At 36.7% G+C, this 27,020-nt stretch overlaps 2 protein-coding genes across 4 annotated transcripts in view; one reads left to right on the top strand and one right to left on the bottom strand.

The window, feature by feature from the left end:
* Scgdelta (sarcoglycan delta) overlaps positions 1-27,020 on the top strand; it is a 294,591-nt gene that overhangs the window by 47,592 nt on the left and 219,979 nt on the right. The window lies entirely within an intron of this gene.
* LOC145962726 (uncharacterized) lies at positions 15,088-22,399 on the bottom strand. 2 transcript variants are annotated; one of them, XM_083084013.1, is made up of 7 exons: positions 21,848-22,399; positions 21,506-21,603; positions 18,572-21,420; positions 18,081-18,188; positions 17,777-17,992; positions 16,928-17,248; positions 15,088-16,857 (listed from the first exon to the last, which is right to left on the bottom strand). In XM_083084013.1, the coding sequence occupies exons 3-7, from the start codon at positions 20,501-20,503 to the stop codon at positions 16,699-16,701; spliced, it is 2,736 nt and encodes a 911-aa protein (XP_082940139.1). In that variant the 5' UTR covers positions 20,504-21,420; positions 21,506-21,603; positions 21,848-22,399; the 3' UTR covers positions 15,088-16,698. The 2 variants fall into 2 exon arrangements, with proteins under 2 accessions (XP_082940139.1, XP_082940148.1); XM_083084022.1 differs by lacking the exons at positions 21,506-21,603; positions 21,848-22,399 and having other exon boundaries at positions 18,572-21,491.

Raw genomic sequence — 27,020 nt, 5'->3', positions numbered from 1 at the left:
ATCTTTCAATTATTAACTTCAATCGCGGAATTTATACAATTTGCTAGATTTCATATTGCGAATAAATAACCAAACATTATTTTCAAGAATAAATATTGACGAAAAAAATGAATAAATTTACTCCAAAAATATTCCGATATTGCATGTGTATTATTATATAATTTTAAATAATTTTTCTTTGATGTCTACTTTATATGAGACTTTTTATATATAAAATGTGAATAATTGTTTCGTACGATGCACATTTCTGACATAATCGCAAACACGTCGATTTCGAAAGAAATCGCTGTAAGTTCTATGCGAAATGTACGATACAAGGGTTCGCATCAGTCGTCGGAGCGCACTAAACACAGCTCGAGCGCAGTTAACGGCCACTTATCGAATTAGAAGTTTAACCGTGCCACGTAATTTCGTGGCGGTAAGAACGTAATTGGCACTTAATCTCGTTAACGGGACGTTAACATGTAGCGACGATCCTTGGATGATATCCTCGTTATTATTACGCGTAACGATGCATCCGCCAGTGACGGTCGCATGGATACTAAAGACTCGCCGCTCTCGAGAGTATCGACGTGCACATATTTCCGCTGACGCCGTCGTCGTGTCACGTTTACGCGGCATCTCCGCCAAAGCGCAGTAACATTGCAGCTGCATCGACAAGAAGGTGAGAGAAGCGGAAATAGAGAGAAGGAGAAAGGGAGAGAAAGAAGGGGGGAGAGAGAGAGAGAGAGAGAGAGAGAGAGAGAGAGAGAGAGAGAGAGAGAGAGAGAGAGAGAGAGAGAGAGAGAGAGAGAGAGAGAGAGAGAGCCTGCAACGCGCTATGAAGATTCAATTTTGCAGCGTTTGCTGGCACGTGCGTCGCGTGCATCGCGTTAATCTCATGATGCTTAAGCGATGAATCGTCGTGCAAATTGTCGCGCACCCAGTCCGCCCGTCCGGCACAATATTGCATCTGGTTGCACTTGTGCGACACGTCCGATCACAGCAAGCGCCATAATGAGCTTGCTCAGGCTACTTTGTTTTGCGGTAATGGACGAGAAATCGACCGGCGACGCGTTGTACCATCGCATGTGATTGACATAATTGTAATAATCGTCCTAAAGAATCAACAGCTATGCTGTACGAAATATACATTGAATTAATTTTCTTTTTAATTAATGCGAAGAATTTTTACTATCAATCTTACTTATTATACGAATCGGTTAATTCTCTCCGAATAGTATTTAATTGGCTATATCATGGTTATTTTTCTTTATTACATTTCAAGGATTATTAATTTAAAAAAATCCGATCATTATAAAATAATAATATATTACGACTGAGATTAATAAACAAAATGATTTTAATTATTGTTTTTTAATTATTGGATTTGTAGTCACATACACAGATTTATATACATATACATATTCAGGCATAATAATATATATCTATAAAAACGCGAATTTTATTTGTAATACTATTTCAAAATTGACGAAACTTCATATTATTAGCTAATATTAAGATACACAGCGAAATATTAATTAAGATTGATATACATTTTAATACCAAATTTTCCGAAATTTCCGCTAATCAGGAAGCATCTATTGTGTTCCTATTGTAGGAAATATGCATAAAGACATTCTTGTCTCGGTACATGTTGGATGAAAGAACCCTCTGAGAAATTAGACTACTTTCAGTATCGAGCAATGAATGCGGAAGAAATAGTGGACGCTTTTCTCTCGCTCTCAGAATGAGTTGCACACATCTGGCGCTGTATTTGAAAACTTTTGTCAAGCCACCAGTCACAAAATGCAACGTTGGTCATTATGAAATACGGGCATAAACATTGCCGATAAGAGGGAATATGTATACGGTGAATACAATGGTCTTATATTAAGCTCTTCTAACTTTCTAGACAAAATTTTTTAAAATTTCAGCGAATAGTTTTATAAAAAAGGCTCTATTAAAAATATCAGTTAATTTTGAATAATGTTTTCAAGTAAATCTAATCTTTTTTTTTAACAATCCGATAAATATAAAATTATTTCTCAAAGAGGATAGAATTTATACGGTATTATATTTACGTATTTTTTACGGCAAAAGCATAAGTATATAACGTGAAAATTCGTGCAATTTTTGCCCTTGATTAGATCATTGTTTAAGTACTTGCGCTTTCTTTTTTATTGCATTGGCTTTTTATGACGTAATTAATAGTGTTATAGACTATATATATAATTGCCAACGTCATTTATTATCATATACACATATGTATATAATAATGCATTTATGCAACTGACAAACCAGATTTGAAAGTTTCATTTATCAAATAGATAACAATAAAAAAAAATCTTAATAGCTATATCAGTGTATCATCAACCACTCGAGGTTGATGCCTTTGTTTACCAATGACTAACGTCTAATAATAGATTGCTGTTTACCTGCTAAGTCCATCATTCTGCCTCAATCGGTCCAACCACAACAAGCTTATAGTTTCTTCAGGAAAAAGAAAACTTGATTGTGTCTCTCGAGTCACCGGCTCCAATGATAGTCACAGATAGTGCCCAACTTCCTGGGCTGCGAGCGCGAAAGCGCGTGACGATAAGAGGGATGACGAATCAGCAGTCCAAACTCTTAAAACTCTTCGCCGTCGAAGAGGATAAAAAAATCCGTCCGGGATACGAGTCGTTGCGCGAATGAGCGCGTCCGAATCACCGGCTACGTGTTTTCTTACAGGAGTTTGGCGCGCGACTGTGCTACTGGGGCCAACCCCGGCCGCCATCAACCCTCTTATGGCTCTGTGTCCCTACGCGTTCCTCCGCCCCCTCCTCGTCGCCCTCGTTCCGTCTCCGTTTTGCATCCTTTGCTCGCTCGCTCTCTCCCTCTTTCTCTTTCTCCCCTATTTCGCGCCGCTCCACATCGCGCCCCACCACCTTCACCCCCACCAAAACGTTGAGCGTGACAATCCTTCTCTATTTTCCTTCCACCCTTCGACATACTTCCTTTTTTCGCCTATGGTATCGTCCTCAGTCGCTTCTCTCTTTCTCTCTTGCTCCTTTCTTCGGGACTCTGATTCTCCTTCTTTTCTTTCCTAACGGTCTCTCTGTTCTGTCTCTGTCAGTCTCTGCTTATCCCTTCTACTAGTTTCCCATCTCGTTTTATCCTTCAGCCTCGTAGAGCTTCATTACGACACCTTTGCCCCCGTGAACAGTTTCATCCCCCTCATCGCGACCATCTCGCTTCGACACCTTTGACCACTCAGAAGGTTATCCCGTCGTTCGCCAGGTCTCTGCTTTCTCTCGTTTCTTCAGCATCTTCCCTTCTCTCTCTCTCTCTCATTCTCTCACTCTTTTCCTCTGTCTCTCTGTTTCCCCTCCGTTTGCGCCATCCGTCATCCATCCCTGTCTCGCTCGATGCAACCCTTTTCTGTCCACCCCATGTGCGGAATTACCACCGACATAGACCGACGCTTAGCGCCGGCGCGCGCGCCACGATTCAAAACTGCGGTTAGAAGGGGACGTCGGAGATAAGGATGCGTCCTAAATATAGCGACGTGGTACTTAAGATACTCCCCACCTAGTTCTCGAGATCCTTACGAGCGCCTCTCTTAGTCGCGCTTGGAATTTCACGATTTCTTTCACTGCCATAATGGTCGCTCTTCTGTCTGTCGGAGATGAAAGGAGATTGATACAGAGATCCTAGAAAATCTTTTTCGACAACAAACTGGGGCAAATAGACTGAATTTTTTGATTATGTAATTTTTCTTCGATGAGTTTAATTATTGATTCGATTTAGAATTGTAAATGGTAGAAATCGTCACACTTATACATCATTAGTTATACATAATTTATTTTTTTGTGTCTATAGTTGTAAAACAAGCTCATTAAAGTCACATCGTTTCCAATCTCTTCATTTCAAACGCGCAGAATGTCGCCTTCGATCACTCATTGAGGTCGATATCGGGAAGGACAATATCTGCCTGTCAGCGTACAGTTAATAAGAAACGCATACGAAGCAGCGTACGGAAGCAGCGGGAATGAAGTATCAGCGTGCGCGTCGCGTCGCTGTCCTAGCTTGCGTATAAATAAGGACGGGCTAAGCCCCGTTCTGGCCTGTAATTACGACGGAACTAAGCCGGGTATTCCGTGGATCGGTGATCCTTCGTGCCTGGCGCGACGCCGAGAATCTCCGCCCGGCCGAAACCAATTTGGAATTAATGTAACGTCCTGCGGAATTAACGTGCTGGAGTCCTGCCGAACGGAAACGGCGACTGGTCCTTGACACGCGAGAAAAACTCTCTCGTTAAAAAATTCATAAGAACAACACATTCACAAAATCGAGATCTATCTTTGATCTTGTTTCACGCCAACACCGTACATCTAGGACATTTATTTGTTTTTTTTTTTATAATAAATTTTTATATGATTTTTATAAAAACACAATTTTTTTATAGAAAAATTTTCTATAAAATAACATAATTTTTATAATTCTTCTAAATTTTATCTAAAGAATTGGTAGATTGCATTAAGATAAATTGTCTTTTTTTCATATTTTTATTTATCTTTTAAAGAGAGCAATAAAATAATTTTTAAATTGCAATTATATATAGCATGATATTATTACATTAATTCGATATTAAATTGCTTTATCTTTGTTAGCATGTTGATTATAGCCGGTAACTTTTGTATGTATATACTTAGAGTAAATTCTATTGTACTGCTAACAAATGTGAATCACGTCATTGACCCGGTTTACTGCACAGATTTGTATATGCGCGTAACATGGGATACATGGATTATTACTAGGGGATTAGATCCTGTAGGATAGATTAAATGAAAGGCGACATATCAAGGAAGTACAAGTATGTAGTGTGCTATCGTTATATTAACATTTATGATGTATTTTCATATTTCTTGGCTCGTCTAAAACATGTCGCATATCGTAGAAATAATGTAAACTATTTAATAACATGTAATCGGCGATACTATGCCGATCTCTTAATTGTCTTCGCACCTAGGCAAGGCATTCCTTAGAGCCGCCTATAAATCACAAACGTCGTCGCTGGTAATATAAATTATATAATTTTCGTTGGTGAGAGATGATTGATCGTCTTATGAAATTTAATGAGAGGAAATTGTTGGAAATAAAAGATTCTTTTCAGTAATGTTGCCAGTTATAAGAGATGAAAAAGGCTACAGATTAACTTACTAAAATAATTGAGCAAAGAGTTATTTAAGCTATTATATCTCTTTGAGAGATGCTTGCTAAAAAATTTTAATTCTTTTTTATCAAACATCAAACCTTTTCTTTTGGGTTTTGTCTAATTAAAAATAAATAATCAAAAAATGTAGTTGGTGAAACATTCTAATATTTTAGTAATAACTTGCGGAAAAAGAATTATAAAGTAAACCACAAAATGTATTTTAAGATCGAATAGACACTTCAGAAGGATGCGATCAATTATAGAAATATAAGTACAGCATTTCCAGACAAAGGGTAACGAGAATGGCGTTAAATGGATCCAATCTGTCCTTCATTAATTTCCGTCTTGTTAATCATTATCAAAACGAAAGCTCGGAAGCTTGGAAGAACGTAGATTCCCGACCGACTAGTCGACCACAGTATATTAAAGCGTCGTGAACATCAAACGACCACTGAATTCACCAGATGACCGAATAAGATGTCACGAATTAAAGCCGTATCGCGCTAGTACGAAAGGTTTCTCTCCGCTACATAGCGTTAAACTGCTATTGTTTCATTTATAATTATTGCCTCTCTTAAGGCTGAAAATATATTTTATGAATATATTTTAGATAGCCGAATATTGTCGTTAATATAATACATAAATTATTTTTTGATGATAATGAAATTGGAAAAATATTCTTTCTTAATTTTTCATTATTTTCTAAATAAGGCGGAATTTTGTAATCAATATCTAGTAATAATATTTATAGCAGTGCATTAAAATTATTTGCAAAGCATATAAAATGATTAGTTGGTATCAAGTTTATTGTATAATAACATTATTTACTAGGAAGAGAGAGAGAGAGAGAGTGTCCTGTAATATTTTAATTAATTTGCTTTTAAAATTTTTTATCAGAGTAGAATGTATCATGAAATAATGTACAGATAAATTTCTGATATATAAAAGAATCTCTTTGATAATAATATATTGAATAACATTAAGAGTACTATCGTAATAATAAAACATTGTTTTGCGCAATAAAAAAGTGGAAAATATAATTAAACGGACACGCGGATTTCAATTAAAGTCTCGTCCTAAATTCGACGTTCGAAGTACCTTTCTCGAAGACGAAGAGTCACAAGTTGTGAGAAGGGGGAAAAAGGGTAGCGCGGGATGGCAGGAGATTTAATTCGCTTTCGATTTGATTCGCCTCGAGGCAAACCATTGTTTCGACTGAACTGTATGACAAAACGCGCGTAGAACCGACGACCGATGAAAATGAAATTAGGAATGCGAAAAGAGAGAAAAAAAAGAAAAGAATACGCGCGAGAAGAGATTGCAGGAGAGGAGAAAAGAATGATCGACAGTGAAAGAGAAAGAGAGAGAGGGAGAGAGGGAGAGGGAGAGTCAGTGTGTACCAACCCCCTTATCCGATAGACCGACACGTACCTAAACCCTTTCCCCCCCGTTGACAGTTTACTCGCGGTTCGCTTGTCATCGGCAAAGATACAAAGATAATTGGTCATTGGGGTATGCCATCGCGCGCGGGGCGAAGCGAGATAGACGAAACCAAGTACTTTGAAGAGGACAGGCACTTTGAGCAGATTTGCTTTGGCCGTTGTTTCGGGCTTGTATTTTAGTTTAGATCAAAAGACTGACGCCACTGACCAATTCAGCCGTATCTAAGCTGTCGCCTCTCTGTTCTTCTACCGTCGGCATCCTTTCTCGTTCTCTCTGTCTCGCCGTTTGTCGTGCGCTCGCGTTGTTATATACTACGGCTCCCTCTTTCTCTCTTTCTTTCTCTCCTTCTCTCCCGCGTTCATCGCCTTTGTCTTTTAATGATAGATTCTTTGATAAATTTGTAGTCTACTTGTCTTTCATGAGAATATAACGCGAGCTTTAATTATCACAATATTTAGCATCTGCGTCGAGTCATACAAATTTAAATATTTATGTTATGTTAATGTAATACAACGATTGTCAGTCAATTTTGCTCTAACGATGGAATAAAGTTCATTTATTTCGATGAATCATTTTTATATTTTTTTTTTCGGATCTCTTCCAAATAAAGTTCATTAAAAGTTCATCAAGCTTTTCAAAATGTGCATAATGGGCACATATGGTCCGCATGATTTGCATATCAATGGTGAGTAATATAAATTACACATAATTACTTGGGCGTTCCCGGGAGATTCCGCTAATTTTATTCTGTCCTATTTCTGTTCTGCATTTGTGGAGACAAGGCCGTAGGCTCAATCGTGAACTTATTTAAATTACGCAAGAACAATTTTAGCCATTATATGAAATTCTGACAGGCGCGTGTTCAACATGAAAATCTCGGACATTGAAAAAGTTCCGGTTATGTATCCTATATATTATCTGATAGGATCGTTTTGCGCGCGAAACACGCGTTCGGAGGATAAAGAGCGCTCGTAAAGCCAAACGGCGCCATTTTCAGGCGAGGTTTATGTATTTCACTTTCCTCAATTAAAAAGTTAACCGCGTCGCTATTAGAATCGTATCGCGAGCCGCGTACACAGATACGTTATCAGGTACGAATGCGATACTTAGGAATCGGCGATGTACCTCGGCGCGTTATTGTTAACTATTTGCTACCGTTTTTTTCTCCGGTGTGAACGATACAGGCAATACCGTCGTGGCGTTTAATTTTCCAAGTTTTCCCTCGAAATGGGTCTTGGAAGTTCTTCAGTTTCCAGAGCGAAAGGAAGAGGGGAATAAGGGAAGGAAACAGGAGCAAGTAGATGAGATGCAGGAGGATGAGGTGGAGGGCGCTAACTTTGGCGCCTCGATCCTTTTTAATGTTTATAGTTTCGAGACGCGCCCAACATGCGCCGTAAACATAGCGGCGGCTCGCGCCTCTCGCATAGTACGGAGATAATTAGAGAGAAATATCGCTTAAAATAAAGTTCAACCGCTGAAAAGCGAGGGAGGCTCGGAATCTCGTTGCTCTCTCTCTCTCTCTCTTTCTCTTTCCTAAAAGATTCGCGATAGAAACGCGAAAGCGAACACAATCGAAACTTGGCTAATTGTTCGCCGACGAACTCGGTTTAGCGGCTGTCGATGCTTCTTTGCAGATGGAATGTGATAACTTTGCAAATCTTTGCAAATTTTTACGTATGAGAACGAGAAAATTTATATGTATTATCACGAGAAAGACTTAATATTGTTGATATATGAGATGTCAAAATTAATGTGTCCTCTTTCAACGTCAAATTTGTCGATCGCGATATCTTTCCTTAATTTTTCATACCGAGAGAAAAAATGTATAAAGTTATTTTTAGATTTTCTGTCTTATTATTTTTGAACGATAAATCGATCGACGACATCCTTATCGGTAGCGTGTCTGGTCGACACGTCCGTAATCGAGCGGCGGTGAAACCGAGCGTCGCTTTATCCCGAAAGTTTCGCAAAGGTTGTTTGGCACGAGGCGATGGCACAAGGGGTGAATCCGGCCGACACTGATTTAGAAGCTATAAGTCAGCACCGACGCGCAATTACCCCCCTTCGCCTGTCAGAGAACCGGCTCGAGCGCGGCTTTCGCCGCGGGATGCTTGCCGTGGGATTCGATCCCACGGGCTTATAGCTTTTGAAAATGGTGAAAAATGGCGAGAACCGCGCGCTCCCGTCGCTGTTTGCCGGGCGACCTGGGCTTCCTTCTCCTGTCTAAATGCAAACGTTATCACGACAATTTCGTTGTCACTCGTTAACCGCACTTTAACAAGTAATCGATCGCCGATACGATGCATGTGAAATTCGAGAAAGGAGAACGTACTATATCGACGAGCGATAGATAGCTGGAGAGACAAAAAAAGAAAAATGGAATTTCCCGGTGCACTAGAAACTCGTCGAGAAGGCGAGGAGCCAATTTCTGTGAGGCAAAGTTCCATTTTGCTGCGCACGTCAGTTTTGCAGCAGAGTAATGCGACTTTAAGCAGTATATAACGATATTTTAGCGTTATTATTATTGATGTATAAGTTGGACATTATATTTACTGCGCTTGAATTTCCTAAATTAAAAATTTATTATTCTCTCTCTCTCTTTATGCTTGACCTAAATAAAATTTTTTAATAATTATTTTATATTAAAATACACACACATACAACGCAAATAATTCACTATCGGATGATTTATATTTTTTCCTCTTTGCTTTAAGCTATTAATTTATCGGCCAAATTATTTCTGAGTTATTGATTGAATAGAGTGAATTTATTCTTGCCATTTTCTTTTATACTCCTTTCTTTTTGAATTTTTGCACTATTTTTTTTCCTATATCGCGAATTTTTTGCTAAAATTACTTTTTATCCCTTTAAATTTTTTAAATTTTCGTTCGTTTTTACAAAAAATTATCCCACATCTTTAAATGACTTTTCAAATTAAATTTTCTAATTCTCTTGCATCTCTCTCAATTCTCTTACATCATAATATTTTACAAAAAGAGCAGAAACTCGTCATCAAAGATTGATTTAATAATCGTTATCGCAATGTCGGGCGCCGCTATTGACGATGCGATGCAGCGAGCAGGACGAGCTCATTCTAAATTCGGTCGAATAAGAGATTGAGGTGCCGTGAACGTCTCCGATGCATAGCGGACAGCCGCGCAAAGTAAAGGCTTTGACCAAGGCTCGATATGTAAATACATTTTGTGGCCTTCTCTACGATGACGCCGGTAGTCACGTTACCGTCCTGCAGATGCAGTACGTAGTTCCCTATGGATTCTCCGTAACACCCGCATTCCAATACGAACGGGCGGAGAACTACCTCGCGAAGCTCTGGAAGGATCGAATGGGACAGCAGCCAGGACTGTGCGCCACGTTATCCGGCTTTCCTACAACTGGATAACGGAAACGCTTGCGGTCTACACTTACGACTCGCACGATTCGATATTACTATGTAATCCGGTTCTACAAAGCTAAGTTATTTACGACCGACAGCTACTTTGTCGAGGTTTACAATAAATAGAAAATTATAACAATAATTTTTTATAATTAAAATAAAACATTAGAATTGCAACGAAAAGTTAAGATTCCTTCAGTTAAAGATGTATATGTTTTAAAATATTAGCAGAAGCTAATTTTTATAAAAAGAAAGTAAATAACTTATCAAAGATAAACTAAATAAATTATAATACCATTATGCAAAATTACCATTTATGCAAAATTTTATTTGAGTTTATGTTTAAAAGTTATTCACATTATATTTAATTAAAACTTTAGATGTAAGAGTTAATACAATAAAGTTTTATTAATTCCATAATAATCGAAAGTTTTCTAATAAATATTTCGATTCTTTTTGTTTATGATGATTGTTTTCAATTATTAATTAATTATAAATATTTTTCTTAATGAAGTATAAAAAATTATATAACTTTCTACATAACAAATTTATTTATTTAATTATTTAAAATGTTTCAGATAATGTAAATCTAGAAAATACATAGCTTTTAAATTTCACAGATTTTTTTGATTAATATTCTATAAGCCATATATATCCTTGAGTAAGAAGAAAAACTTAAATTATTATAGATATTCTTGAATCATTTCGTAGAGATATTATATCTTATTTTTAGAGTTATATTCTATAAAACATATGTAAATATCCTACCCAAATATAATTTTAGTATTTTATAGAAGAGAAAATATATTGATATATATATATATATATATATATATATATATATATATATATATAAATAATGGATGAATCGGTTTAACGATCTGCAGTCTTCATCAACGCGTGTATACTTTTAAATCTCTGTTAATTATATCATACAAGCCACGTCAAGAGTTCCGTATATTTAGTAGTTGTCATGGTCCTTGTAACCGTTCGCTAGAGAAGTAATCACGGGGAAGTTTAATTGGGACTTCGTTCGTAATAACTTTTCGAAGTATTCGCCGGAATACATGGAAGCTCTCGTGCTTCAAAGTCCCCTCCGATTGCGCGGCCGCTTTTTGAATTCACAATCGATAATTCGGAGCAGCGCAATATCCGCCCTAGAGGCGACCGGGTAATTTGCTCGGTCGTCTCGCAATTCCATTTACACGACGGCTTAACCTAAGGTTAATTTGATAGTAACATTAATCGTCGCGCTAACAACGATTAGGCCAACTAAACTAGAATTTTAGCAAATCGCGGCATGCAAATAGATAAGATAATTTATTTAAATTATTATTATATGTGTGTGTTAAAATTTTGATTTATTAGTCATCAAGATAATTAATATTAAAAATTGGAAAGAATTACGTGAAGAAAAGAATAGATTTTAGTAAAATATTGGTTAGAAAAAAGACTCTAAGAGTTTTATGTTCGAACAATTACTGATAAAAATTCAATGTTAATCTTGTAAAAGTCTGAAAATTATGATTGAGTTGTCTCAAAAATCATTATTGTCGAGTCATTATTCTTAAAAATATATTGAGCAATATTTATTACAGCTTATCACCGTAAAGACGATGAATTAACGCAAGGCTTAAGCATGTACCTTGTTGAGGCTGATTAAATCGGTCGGAAGAGCGTCGAAAAAGAATTTTTCACGCTATCAGCGCCTTTTTTTCTCGTGTCTTTTCTTTTATGTTTCTGTCTAATTATTTTGCTCACGTTCGACGGATGAGAAGCTCCTTGGTCACGTGTCCTGGCTGTCCCTCGAATTGTTCCGCCGTAAAGATTCCTCTGTGCATCTCGTCGTGCTTAACAATCGGAGAAACGTGCATCAGTTCGCGCGATCTTAATGTCCACTTTTGCACATAATAACGAAACGACTCGTTGCCTCATCAGTGCACTGTTACTTCGTTAAAATTACACGTTTACCGAAGCGTGGAGAAAAAACATAAAAATCATATGGTCGGTCACATTACATCAGCTATACCAGCTTTACATTACGAAATTGATTTTCAACACATAATTAATTTAATTTAAATAATTCATAAATAAATAAAGGAATTAATAAATAAAAGAAGAGATATAAAGAATTATTGATTTTAAGACAGATTTAAAAGGGAATCAATTCAGAGTAAGAAGAGTCTTGATGCTAACGTCGATAATTAAGTTTGGATTCGACGATCGAAACGAGAAAGCGATCGCTTGTCAATCTTTTTCACTCCGCGAAAATTAACTAACTTTTTTCCGCGAGATGCGATTCGAACGTTGCTCGCTTCCGCGGCTTATCGGGATGTCACTCAGGTCAAAAGGATATCGATAGACTGGCACGGTGTGTCGCGTGGTAGTCGCCATCGGCACGGCATACTTTTAACAACAATACTACGTGACGCACGAGCGAAACAGAAGAATCGTGCGCCTCGTCGCGCCACTCGGCTGATGTAACGACGTCGGGAGCAACCGTGACGGGCGCGGCCTTCCGGATGCGACCGGATGTTGGACGAAGCCCATTACGATGAGCGGTAATCCTCTGCACGGAATCGCGCAGAGTTCCTCGAATCCGACGATAAATCGCAACAAGTCGTATTCTTTCTCTTATTGTAACAAAATCATTCGGTAAGTGCAGTAATCGAGTAGATAACAATGAAGTAACAATCATTTATTAAAAATCGCAATCTTTAAAAAAAAAATGCAGTCTTCACTTCGAAATTAATATAAATGAGAGTCAAACAAGTAAAGAAATATTATCGTGAATTTTGTATAATATGTATGTATAATGATACGCATAAATTTTCAAATTTATTTATCTCTGGTCGTTTACCTGGTTGCTTGCTTTGCTTCGTATAATTTTCTCCTACTTTTTATTTAATCTACACTTTATACATGGGAGCCTCTATTGTATATCTTGACGATTTTATTAGATAACATACGGAAAAAGTCGCAATCCCGCTACATACCTATTGGCCTAGATGTCTCGAAAATTCAATTGGATTTCATTCAATGCGTGTTACGCACAGAATTCCTGGACAAACAAGAATATGAAAAGCAAATTTAAAGTTTTAATTAGAAATACATACACAAAATAATCGGAAAAAAATGACGTCACCGAAAGCAAGAATACTTTGCTTTTGATCTGATAGTTTCCATGGGATTAGCATTTATTCATTCATTATTATTACTGCACTTATACATTTACGTAGGCGTCGCGCTGACAACGTATACTATCGGGAACTTTATGACAATAGGTCGAACGAGCTCGAACAGTCGGCAGGAAGCGTTTCTCGTCTGATTTGTGAATGGGTATGTGTATGTGTGTGTATTTTGCTCTCTGTCGTATATCGCTCGCAGGTAACGAAGCGAATCGCCCGGCAGCTCCGTATCTCTGACGCGTGTACAAAATATCGCAGACTCGCCACACCTTCTTACATTTATTGTATTTGTGAGACAGCAGACGTTTGTTTATTAATTTCGAGCAGTTCTGTGAAAAATATTATATTTCGAAATATTACTTGAATAATTGTGAACAATATCTGAAAAAATTCTCGTTTTATACGGGTTAAGAGGCAGAGACCAAAAAAAAAAAAGACACAGCAACGATCGATTCGATTGCTCGCGCACTTAGGATTCTCTCGGTATCGGCAGTTGTGCGATGAAGCTGAATAAGATGATCGAAATGTCAAGTGTCGCTTTCAATGAGGGCTTTTTTTCAAAAATGCTCCACAATAACGGTAACGATAATCGAGAGAACGAACGAGTGAAGCGACCGCGTCTTATTTTACATTCATGGCGTATTATGCAATAGAGGCGTGCGCGCCCAATAGTTGCACAAGCCATCGAGAATGAATCGCGTATATTATAGCGAGCTGCGTATCGTGAGAATGTAACGTCACGCGAATTTATCGCGTGATATAAGCTCTCGCGCCGGGAACAGCTGAAGGAAAATTATACGAGATATGATGCGCATATCGATATTCTTATCTTTCTCTTGTGTTACATAATTTTAGTCGAAATCGATACACGAATTAAATTAAATTTAGTTTAGTTTTTGTGATAAGATATAAAATTTAGAGACTTCTTGACACGCAATCGAATCGATTAAATCCGATAAAAGTAACAGTAACAGTTTGCAATCGCTATATTTGATTGAATCAATGATATAAAATACGTTATAAAAAATCAGCTGTGATGAAATTCGCGCAACGTATTTTGTTATATATAGTTGGATCGATGTGGCGAAATTCTGCGTTCTTGATTCGAAACCAGCGTCCGGCGAGTTAACTCACTTCTATCTAACACCATCCAATGCATGTTCTATTTTCGGGACTGACAGTCTATATAAAAATCGTTAAGTTCAAATCGGCTATCGGTCGAATTCTCGTCGCAAATCGCGGGGCAAGCTCGGACTCAAATTGAAGTAATTAAAACCCGGGTACGCGCGCGGGGATCAGGAAAGTTGGCTATTGTCAGTCGGGAGCGTGCGCCTTGTTAAATTTCTCGGTCGAACGGGATCCTTCGTCCCAAGTGGAGCGAAACGGATGGCCAATGGCCAATGATGACTCTAAACTCTCCCTTCGTTTTCTCTCTCCTGCCCTCTCGTCCAGTTGTCCGTCGGGTCGTACTCGGTACGCTTCCGATTCCCTTTCTGTCTCCTTTTTAGAAGCCCCTCTTTCCCTCGTTTTTCTTCTTCTCGTAAAGTTCGTGACTCACCGGCAGATTTCTCGGAAAGGGGTAAAAAAAAAAAACAATGAGGGTTGTATCTTCCAAGTTCGAGATTTTCTAGTAGCATCCTCGTTAGTATCGACGACTGAACAGTTACGATTATTATCAAAAAAAAAATGCGCTAATCTATTTTTTTCGAGTTAATTTTTTTTTTGCAGATTTACTGTTTCTAAGGAACGAATATGTTACTGAAATAATATATTTTAATTATATTTTAATTATATATTTATACATGTTAATATATAATTATATGAACATAATTCAATTACTATTAACATTTTGAATGATAAATTTTAAGTTCTTTTGTCTAACGATCTTTTCTAGATTTTTACTTAACAATTTCGAATTTTCGTAATCATTAATATTTAATAAAGATTATACTAGTAAGTGTATCGGATTGCACTTAAACATTCCGTTTAAGAAAATAAATCGATGAAATGTTTAAAAAATGAAATACCTGAGGGAAATGGGTTAATCACTTTTTTTTGACGTGCCATCTAAATACCGCCAAGTATCCAAATATTTAACGAAGCGCGCAACGCAAAACGAAATAACGCTTTATGTTTTTATGTGCTGGCATGTAGGAAAAAAGTTAGGCAAATATTAAAAGCAAACAGAGGGAGAGAAAGGGAGTGGAAAGAGAAAGAGAGAGAAGCCGGATTTGAAGCGGCAAACTCATCGTATCGCTCTTCTCTCTGAATCCTCTCTGGACCTTTTTTTTTTTGTTCTCGCCTCGTATTGCCTCGACCCATATTATCGAAGCAAGACCGGCGATTTTAGCCATTACTACGACATCTCGTCGTGCTATAATGACTCTTCGTTTGTCGACGCGATATAATTTTGAACGACGCGCTATATCGCGCGCGAGAGAAACGAGAGAAAAATTATAGCGAGGAAATATACGCGTCCCACAACGAGGAGGATATATCGCACAAACGAGGCGAGCTCCGAGGTTTTTTTTCTCTCGCTGCCGCCGTTACCAGCGGGTCTAAGGCACCGTTTTCTGTCGTAAGCAGACACTGTCAGGACATCCGGCGTCTGTGATACGTTTCCAATATTTCATCCCGGCTCGTTTACATTATTTCGCTAGACAACTCGTCGATGCGAAATCGTCGGCTTTAAGTTTCATCCACCTGCTTTTTGTTTTGCGTTGTCATTTCATTATTTTTTTTTTCGAGGAATTATTGTTTTTATATATCGTTATTTATATTTACAATGATTTCATTTTTAATTAAAATTGACAAGTTTCAAATATATCAAAGAGCTTCTTTTTTATTGTCGAAAAAAAATATATATTTTGCCGATTACTTATCATGTATATTGATAACAGATTGCTATTATTAATGAATGAATGTTATTAATATTGCAATTATTATTACATGCGCGCGTATTTAATGAAGTTCGATGCAATGAAACTTGAGTGATCGATAATTGGTGCAGTGAAATGCAAGGCATTAGTGCGCTGCGTTGCCAATGAATTAATTCGTGCCGTGAAATCGGACTGTTAATCCAATCTACACGCGAAATCAGGAATGATGGTCAGGCACAAACGCTCGCGCCTTTTAACGATCCATATATTTTGATTCGAGAGATACGAATGAAATCCGACGAACAAAAAAAAATGATTTGATTTCTATTTACGTTACGACTCGCGAGCGAGGCTAAACGCGACGATCATTAGCAGAAAATTAGGTTTCGTAATTGAACGTTTGTCGAAATTTCGCTGGGAATTGTTTGCGATTGAAGCATCCACGGCGGCTACGGAGGTTAACCGTTGGCCGCATACAGGAAATGGGCGTTCTGCGTCGTGTCATCATGTGGTCGTATCGGTTACACGAACGTATTTGGCGCCGATATACAGGCGCGATGACGGAACCAACTTGGAGTGTCGACGGATCTCTTTTCACGCGTTGATCCTCCTCGATTATATCATCATGCGATCGAGTTTTTGATGGACGTTGCGAACTTTAAAATTACCAATTTGTTCGACGTCCCTTTCCAATTGTTTATAAGTGTCGGCGTTAATGGCGTGTTTAGCGGAATGAGTGGTCGTCGCCCTCATCAGTGCATCCGGTAGCGAAATCTGAAACATAACGATACAATTAATTTAAAAAATCCATCCTTTAGAGCGCGATTTAATAAGGCAAACTTACATTCGAATGCTCGCCGAACCATTTCGCGAAAGCTTTGACGCTTTCTAGATACGTTATGCCGTCCCAGACCACATCCATCGTCTCTAGATCCGGCATCACGTTTTCGCAGCGAAGCCATCTCTCTCTCACCCGATTTCCGGGAGGTACAAATTGAAGCTTCCAGGGTATCGTGGTGCCAAACGCCATTGTTTTGGCCGGCTTACTCTCAGCTTTAGCATCTCTAATCAGATGCTTCCTGGTCATGGCAAGCTCGCTTGCATCAGGACATTGTCTCGCTGCGGCTACCCCGTTGGGTACCATCGGCATTTCCTTCATCGACATCTGTCTCAAACAGAGGCGCGTAATTAATATAATGAAACATGTCACGGGAAGAAATTCTATGTCTTTGTCATTTCACGACATAACAATGTGAAAAAGCTTTTTACCTAATTACTCTGATTTATTTAAAAAAGAAATTAAATATAATATAACAAATAATGCTAGATGCATTAATAAATTATCACTGATTGTGCGATGACCATCAATTATTGATATATTGTTAAAATAAAAAATTGGATTTTTATATTAATTTATTAAATATATAGTCGCGATATTCTTTCACGGGAGAAGAATCACTTTCTTTACGAAAGACGCGTTTTATTTGCGAGACGTAAACGCAACCGAGTCGGCCTCCTAATATCACGCTAAAGTTATAATTCAAATCCCGCATATGTTCGTCCCGCAGCGGAAAGTACGTCGCGTACGTCGTTATATCATACATCACATTACGATGCTACAATAAGACTGTTTTGCGAGAACCGCGAAATTACGTAACGATTCGCGTTCGTTTCGCACTTTGTTTCTATCTACCTTCATCGTTCTACTGGCCTCAGCTGTAAAGTCAATTTCGAACATATCTCCGAGGACTTCCTCGTCGATGACTTTATCGGTGCCGCCTAAATCGCGCAGCCATTCGCAAAAGTCGTGGCATATTCTGTCTGTGATATTTTTGGCTCTCATTTCGAGAGTGGCCTCGGGATCGTAGTCTTTGAGATCGTCCGCTGTTAATGGACGCCAAGTGATGACCTGCGATCGTAGATTGTGAATTAAAAGAACGCGGACAATGATTTCAGAGCGTGCGAAGTCGATAATATTATTTTGTCTCTCGTCGTACCTTGCGTCGTGGTTTCTTCAAAAAGAGAGCATAAGGATTTGATCGCATCTGACCTACTTTGTCCTCATCTTCTTTCGTTGAAATATCTTTGGTCGTCGGGGGATGCACCTGCGAGCGCATAAAAGCTTACTTTCAATTGGTGACTCTCGACAAAGCGAATTGAGTCTCCGAACAATGATAGCATTCAGAATATTAAATAAGATATTGCATTTTTTTACTTTATCTTTAATCCATTTTTGTTTGACGCGTAAAAAATATATATGATATAATAAAAATGTAATTTTTATTAATTCCGATTAAATTTTATTTTAATAAAGATTTGATTTAAACGAGATGTAATTATCAAAAAATGTAATTGTATAATATTCAAAATTTTTTAATTATGTAACATTTTCATAAGTGGGCGAAATTAATTCTAAATTTATTTTATGAATTCTATTAATATAATAATAAGGATAACCGATAGTTATAGAATCTCTTGATGTACGTACCACTAAGTCGAAGGGAATCGCACCTTCTATTTCCTCTTCCTCTTCTTCTTCTTCTTCTCTCTCTTTTTCATAATGCACTACAGCCTTCTCTTTTTTTATTCTTTTTGGATACCAAATCGGCATGCCCAATAATGGTGCGACGAGATTGTAGGAATCGAGCGGCAGAACACGTCTTAGTAAACGGGAGTTGCAAGCGGGAGGCTGTTGCGCGGAGAAAATAAGGTCAGACGGGAACTTATCGGGGTTCAAATAACGTTTCGAGTCTGCCAGCAGTTTTGTTAATCTCGCGGTTAATTTAGCACGCCTCATCGTCGCTGTCGTGCCGGCGTGTTCGTGGTGTTTTATCAGTCGCGAGATGAATTCGTTCGCCAGACTCTCCAGCATAATCGCGGCCGACGCGTCCCTTCGATTCGTTTTCTCGAGAAATTGCGAAATTTCGGCGACCGTTGACAGCGGTAATTCCGTCCGTTTCCCCGAGTCAGAGAAGGCCGACTCTTTCGCGAAATCTATCTCCGCGAAAGAGATTACTTCTCCTCGCCCATCTCCCGCCTCGCCTCGAGAACTCTTGAACGTACCTCTCGTAGGATCTTTCGATAAATCCTCGATGCTCGCGCAACTATATCCCCTCTTTAGTTTGTCCTTTGGCGCAGATTTTACGATTGGCGGTATCAGCTGCTGCTCTGACTTAACTTTCAAAAGGGTTCTCGGGCTCTTTAAAGATATAGCCTTTTCTTCACCGAGTCTTTCAGGCTTTTCACCGACCGGTTTTGACTTCAATTTTTCCGTCGATGTTTTTGAGGCCGCAGGTTTTACGTCATCGTAATATTCCTCGTCAGATTTCTCCTTCGTTGTTATCGTACTCTCCATAAGAGCGATTCGCGATTCCATGGTGGTCGGTTTTCTGTGTTTCAGAGCTCGTAAAGGCTCCATACTCGGCAGTAGAACTGTGGGCAAGTGACAGGGCGCCATGTTTTTGTATCGCGACGGATCGTCGTCCAATGCCAACGGCGATGATGTCTCGTCGTCAGAAGTATGAACTTCCGAGGAAATTTTCGACGGTTCCGACGATATTGAGATGGAAATGGAAGTGGCTTTCAAACTCTTTGGACTCTTCGATAGCAAGCTTTCGGCAGGTTTTGCTGTTTTGTTCTTAGATTGATTCGATTCGACCTTTGGTGTCGAAATCACGGTATCTTCTTGTTCCGCTTGATACGAGGAAGATGTTGATTTGTCCGATAGAGTCTCAATTTTTTCCAGATTTCTCGGAATATCCTTCTTTTGGAAATATATCTTCCGTAATTCCTCGCGAAATTCCGGAAGTTCGCCCGAGCTGGACTCGCTGTCGTCTCTCGCCTCAATTTCCGTTAGCAATATCGTTTGCGAGGAGACAGCTTTGTCGATTGCGTCCGTCTTCCGCAGGGATTTATGCATGCAGGATAAGCATCTGTCGTGGTTCCTGCGTTGAAAGCACGACACCTTTGGAATAGCACTTAAAATGTTCGCCGAACGGCTTTCCCTGGTTTCGTATCTGGCGAACTTTGTGCTAAAGGAGGACCTCGTCAACGATTTCGCGGGGATCATCGAGGACCTACTGGAGCTTGATCTGAAGAGCTTATACTGAATGCTTTGCTTCCCGATATTCGGAGCCCATGTTTTTCTCAATCTCCTCTGCATTTCGCGGAAAAAAGGAGACTCCGGGCTGTGAGTCCCGGATTCGGGACTTTCGCTCTCGGCCACGTCTGACTTGTCGTCTGTATCTATTATCGATCTGTCGGTGGAAGCGCGCGATACCTCCGACATTTCTTCCCAGATTTCGGGCTTGAAATTTAAATTTTTTTCCAGCATCATGTGTTTCAGAGCTTTGTACGCGCATTGCTTTGAATAATTTAAGAATTCTCGCGTTTTGCTATCGATCGTTTTCATAGATTGCATTTGAATATTAGATATTGCTTCTAGTCATTTTGATTCATCGATAAACTTTTCTTCAGTTTTAGGAATGTTTAAATTATTCTGCAATTTTGGACATTTTGTTATTAATTTATCGGATGACGTTTTAATATCATTTTTAGACTGAAATGATTTTGGAAATGACGCAATTTTTATATCTTTTGTGATCTTTCTGCCTTTTCTTGATTTTTTGCTAAGAGAAACTTTAAAATCTGATACAAAAAAATCAGGTCTAAAATTTCGTTGTTTATCTAATACATTATCCTCTTTAAATTCTATTTTTGCAATTTCTTTTTCGGTTAAATCAACATTAACATTATCCGGATAACATTTCAATTTCCTGTCTGCCAAAGTAATTTCTTTAATCGTTTTATTTTTGACAGAAGCTATTTTACCTTTGATTTTATCATATTTATTAGAAGCATTCTGCAATAGCGGCAATTTAATCAATTTCTGATCCGATGACATGCTAGCTCTCGGATCGTCTCTCAAATATTTCCCGATATCATCGTCAAAAATTTTTATGGCAGGTTCGTGTTTGTGAAACGGACACGTTTTTTTTGAATACACTTTTCCGTCTCCCGATCCGTCATATGGCATGATAGAATTTTTTGAAGAAACATCTAGGGCCTCTGGTTCTTCATATGAATCTTCTTCTTTTATCGTACACTTATTTTTTATAATAATATGTTCCTCTGTGTTTGTCTTGGTGATCGTAACCGCATCATGTTTTAATCTCTTTTTTAATGGCGTGGGAGGGGAAATTTTAACTATCGGTTCTATGTTAGGACGAGTATTCTCATCGTCTATTTTTGGAGAAATATCTGTGACTTTAAAGGATTTCGGATCTACGAGAAGTACGTTCTCATCGAAGCCTTGGGAAGTGTAAGGAGCGTTAAAATCTATGATATTACAAAGATCTGTTTCTGAATCGTTTAAAGTAGGAATAATAGGAAGATAGGACGATTTTGGAAATGAATCTCTTACTCTAATCAACCTTTTTTCTTCATCGTCGCAAAACTTCTTCCAGTATGTTTTTGCCTTAGGAAAAGGATAGTCCCATCTATAGCAAGATTATACATTATCTATGAGAAAAAGATTGTCTAATAATTTTCAATATGTAATTATAATTTAATAAAATACTTAATATACTTATAGATTTAATTATTAATTATCTTACAGAGCTTTTTCTTCAAATACAATAACGCAATAAATTAATAAATGATGTGATTAACGATTAAATTTTTCTAATGCTTGAAAATTATATTCGTAGCAAAAACGTATGAGTTTTTTGTACTTCTATATTATTTGTATATTTAATTAACGTACTTTGTTCCATCTACAACACGTAGTTTATGCATTGTATAGTCATGTCTAGACTGCTTTGATGGATGAGACATCTTGTAGATTTTTATGATATTTTTCACGCCTCTGTAATAGATTGATGAGGTTATTTGCACTAATAAAATTTTTATATTTAATTAAACCGCATTTTCTGATAGCATCCTGTGATTGTTGATATGGACTACTGAAGGTATCCAGTTTTATTATCGATCAAACAAACAGCTTTTGGGGGAATATAGTGAAGCACTACAGATATTATTTCCATGACGAGCTTCTGGATACTAGGAAGAGATGGTAGTACTTCCTTCTGAAGTTTGTATTGATCGCGCGCAGACTGTCGAGTTCTATACCATCGACTGATGTTCAACGTGTCCAGGTTTCTCTCCCTTGATTGTCGCTCTTTTCAAAGATGACCAAAATTGTATCTCTTGTAGATAATACCAAAAGACATTAAATTGTTATCTTGTTAAGATTCATACATTTCCTAGAATATCCAAAGTTCATCCTAAAAGATATACATACCATTTAAATACTTTACATTTTATACATATAAATGCAAAATATGCATATGGATTTTAATAAATGAAATTAATTTTCATTATTAGTTTTTTTCAGTGAAGCAAAAAAGAAGAGAAATAGTATAATTTGCATTCATCAGTGATTTATTACATTTACATTTTGAATAATAAGTTGAATGAAAAGTGAAATAAATTTTTTTGTAATTTTTTGTGCAAAAAAAATAATACATTTTGAAGTATATAATTATTTTAGTTGCAAAAGTGAGACATCTTTTTGAGGTGGGCATTATAATTATGTAACTTCGATATCAACTGCCAACCAATAAGCTGCAGCACAAATTATGGAAACCGAAGGAACTTGGAAACTTCCAACGAGCCCGCATATGTATCTATTTTGCAATAAATAGAATGCATTGCACTAACAAATAAGTTACATATATAATTACGTATACAATTACGCGACGAGGAGTTTATATTAACATCCGCATTGTGTGGTACGTTGATCTAATAATGGGACAAGATACCGGTATACTTGCTATCTTACTTCCTTTATCTCAGCTGTAGTCAAATTCTAGTTGAATGACTCGATATATTTTGCATATTAATCGAAGAGATAATTGAATAAAAGTAATTATTTAAAGTAAAAAGATTAATAAGATTAAAAGATTAATCTTACAATTGTAAAATTAATATAAATGGAAACTATATGCTTTGAAAAATTTTATCTCCAAACATTGTGTCCTAATTCTTTTAGAATTTTCGTAGGTATAGTATAAAAATTGTGCATTATATCTGATAAATTTAAGCAGGATTGAAATTTATTCTTCGAAAGCATTCTATCAAAATATTAAACACAATTATTTATTTTGGCATTGATTCGTAGATAATATTATTAAAATATGTAATATTATTAAAATATTTTTAATCATCGAATGAGAAATAGAGAGAGATTTATAAAAAAGATTCATAAAAAATTTATAAAGAGATTTATAAAAAATTATTTAAATTTCACAGAACTTTATTGTTATTACATTTTTACATTTGCGGAATAGATGGGAATATGCGAATTTTGTAGCGTCGTAGAGAATAATAGAAATATTTTCGTGAAATCTGTTAAACGCGGATTATATTCAGCATTGTCAACGATTAAACGCGAATCCACTGGATTGATCGCTCAGTCTGTCGACGATCTCTCGGCGCGTCATGGTCCAGGATCGATGTTTCGAGTCCTCGCTCGTGAAATCCCGGGGTCTTTGATTCGCGAGAGTATATTGGAGTAGCTGGAATGAGTAATTCGCGGTTCGGCGAAGTTTGACAGTTCGCTAAAAAGCTCTCTGCGTACGCGAAAAGCGCTTGACAGTCAGGAGAATGCGTATACGCGGGGCATATTCTGTGGTGTTCGTGTAATATGTGTATAACGACGCTCATCGTTAGCATCGAACAACTGTGCAGAGAGATATTTTCGTAATATTAAAATAATCGCAACACAGAGATTATATTTTTTCTGGCATATATTCTTCTCTTTCACTCTTTTGCATTTTTTCACATTAGCATCCTTTTTTATTTCTCTTCTTTTACACTTTTAATTTTTTAAATTGTTTTGTGACAATAAAAAACATTTGTCTAAATTGAGGATACTTAGCGTAATACGATATTAATTTCATACAATCATGGAATACAGTAATATCTACGAATGCATATTTTGCTTCACAAAACAATTCATTTTTTCTTGTAATTGTATGATATGTATGAAACATAAGCATATCATAGAAATGCGCTACATCATCTGGAACTCCATTAGTGGACGACAATGTGCGATACATGTTTTGTATTTCGAAATGTGTGCGTGTGTTAAATGTAAGAACGTCATCTGACCCAGTCGTGCGGAAACCTCGGGAATATTTGAGTAGCGAATGTCTAAGTAGCATCTCGGATATCAGGCTGTCTGATACTCTGACAACGGTTCGTCGACAGCGTGTAAAATTAGTCCCGGCGTGACAATGATAGCGAGAAACTCACCGGAAAATTACATGTGTTTTCCGCAATGGACGGAGGAATAATTGCATCGGTCGGAATGCAAGTTTCGTGTTTCCAGAATATAAATTCCGATTATAGTACTATAATGTCATAAGCTTACGAAACCGTGTACATTACGCGGCACAGCTTACGAGAGGTTTATTGGAGCGACGGCGAAAGTGCTAATAAAGTTCGAAAAGCTATAAAAATTTTGTAGTTATAAAAAGATTTGTAGTATTTTTAAAAATTTTAAATATTTTAGCTTAACAAAATTTTGTGGCTTGACAAAAATAAAGTTCAAGAGTCATTTATTACTTGATTTTCACAAGATATTTTCCAACGATAAAACATCATAGTTTAATTGCAGATTTAATTCGAGATTAAATTCGAACACGTTTCGAAAGTTGCTTGATATATATCAGTTTATTAAATTCGACTTGTACGAAATCTTCGTTTATTACGCATTTATAAATTATTTCGAGAGTTTCTCTCTCAACTCGGATACATCTAATTTTATCAAAATGTTCTATTACAAAGTAGTTCGTGCAGAATCGAAATACGAATTACACGTCGCTTATAGCGCTCACGGGCTATATTTGCCGGAAGAAATATAATTAGGATGCATTCCGAGTGAATTTCTCTTATGCATATAAAATAAAATACGATCAGCGACGTTAAACGCAGGGGAGGAAGACGGGCAGTTTGAAACGGATGCGCGCGCTGCGGCAATTAATCGTGAAACGGAATTGCCCTTTGTTACTGGGGAAAAATCGTGGATAACGTTTTCCGCGGACATTAAAGCGCCGGCACGAGCCGCGATGGGATCGGTACGTGAGATTACTTTGGGCTTTCAGTTAACGCACAGCTTTGAAACAAGGCGCCGCGGCTGTTTCCTCGGCTGCCGGCAAACTTTAATTTAACTCGCGCGCATACGTCAGACATATTACGGTGCCCTTACGCTGCTGCTTCTAGGCAGGGGCATGATAATCAGCCGGCGCCTTCTTCATGCAGCTCCAGTCATGTCTTATGAGATGTCTCGGAGTCTGATTAATTTGATATCCCTGTCAATCAATGGTAGGTATATTCAAGATGTGAATTATTAGAAATAATTATATAGCTTCGTTGAAATAGAATATTATTTAAAAATTTATTTTCCGCAAGGATGATGAGTAGAAATTTATTTATTCAGAAAAATGTAAAAATTAAAATTATTAATTGAAATAGGAAGTTAAAAATTTTTGAATTCTTATATTAAACATATTTTTAATATAAATTACAAGTACTAGAATCGAATAATGGCTCTGACAATTAATCAGTTAAATAGAATATAATTAAGGGCAAATAAAAATCAAACGTAGATGTATAAATAATACAATATATTTAATTATACACAACGATATGTAAATAAAATGTTTTTTTTAATATTTCAATCTTCATTTAGTTCATTTTCAGCAAAAAATAATGACTCTTAATTAATGTATATTAAAATTATTTTTATCGATACAACGTTCATTTACATTACATTACATGTTTATTTGTATATTATTACATTACATGTTTATTTGTATATTATTGTGTCTAGTTGAATATATTATTTTATTTTATGTACATCTGTTTTGGCTCTTATCCTTTACTTATGTTACACATTTTTAATATAATTTTATTATATTATTTTAAATATAGTTTTTAACATTTTAAAAATAAAAAAATAAATGGAGAAAAAAGTATAATATATATAAAACAATATTATATAACAATATAACATTATATAACAATATTATATTATATAATAATATTTTTAAATATTACATTGCTCGTGAAATAAAATGATTGTTTCAATTGATATTACTTTAGATTTCTATAACGAAAAATAGATATTTTTGAAAAATATTTTATTTCTAGTTCGTAAATTATAATTAAATATTTTACATAAGATTTTTCAATTAATTAATTTCTAGTTTATTTTAATCATTGATACATATTATACATATATTATACATATATTAGTAAAAAAATAGTTTGTCAATATTTTTATCTTCTATTTTCAATAATATTTCTGCTGTCAATAACTATCAATAACTTTATAGGTTATCAATTGTAAAAATAAATTAGTGTTTAAAGATGTATTACTTATATATCATGTAGAAAAATTAAGGTAAATTTAACAAATTTTTACCGGTCTTTTTCAATTGATGGAAACTAAAAGATGCCGAAAACAAATTATCCGCTTGAAATATGTATGTTTCCGCGAAATGACATAAAAATTTTTTTAATTTACAGAATCTATGTCGTGTACGCACACGTCACACAAGGTCATGTTACGTGCTAAATATTTAAACAAACAAACTTCAACGATATAATCGGGTTCTGCAAATTCCATAATTATTTCGTCACTCGTACGGTATGTGTGTATTCACTTCGAAATATTACTGAACAAGCGGGGAGCGAGCGTGAAAAAATTTTTAAGCACGGAACTAATGGTTATTCGCCACACACGAAGTAATTAGAACTTTTCCGCGCTAATGCTAAACTGATTGGGAAACACCGTCTGGATGCACGGTTGCTCGCTCGCTCGTTCGCATACATACACAAACACACAAATACACACACTATCTAGCAGAATG

The sequence above is a fragment of the Camponotus vicinus genome, unplaced genomic scaffold (assembly GCF_025532165.1).
Source record: "Camponotus vicinus isolate PSW18456_S1 unplaced genomic scaffold, iyCamVici1.0 SCAF_1, whole genome shotgun sequence".
NCBI classification, from domain to species: Eukaryota; Metazoa; Arthropoda; class Insecta; order Hymenoptera; family Formicidae; genus Camponotus; species Camponotus vicinus.
Note: the sequence above shows the minus strand (reverse complement) of the source record. Positions and strands in the feature narration are given on the sequence as shown.

Bases quoted from the DNA above. Each gene is read 5' to 3' on its own strand.
- LOC145962726 (XM_083084013.1), bottom strand. From the start codon at position 20,503: ATGCAATCTATGAAAACGATCGATAGCAAAACGCGAGAATTCTTAAAT. The intron at 17,249-17,776 runs GTAGATAGAAAC...TGTTTGAGACAG, and splicing joins AGGCCAGTAGAACGATGAAG to ATGTCGATGAAGGAAATGCC. The intron at 16,858-16,927 runs GTAAGTTTGCCT...GTTATGTTTCAG, and splicing joins GGTTCGGCGAGCATTCGAAT to ATTTCGCTACCGGATGCACT.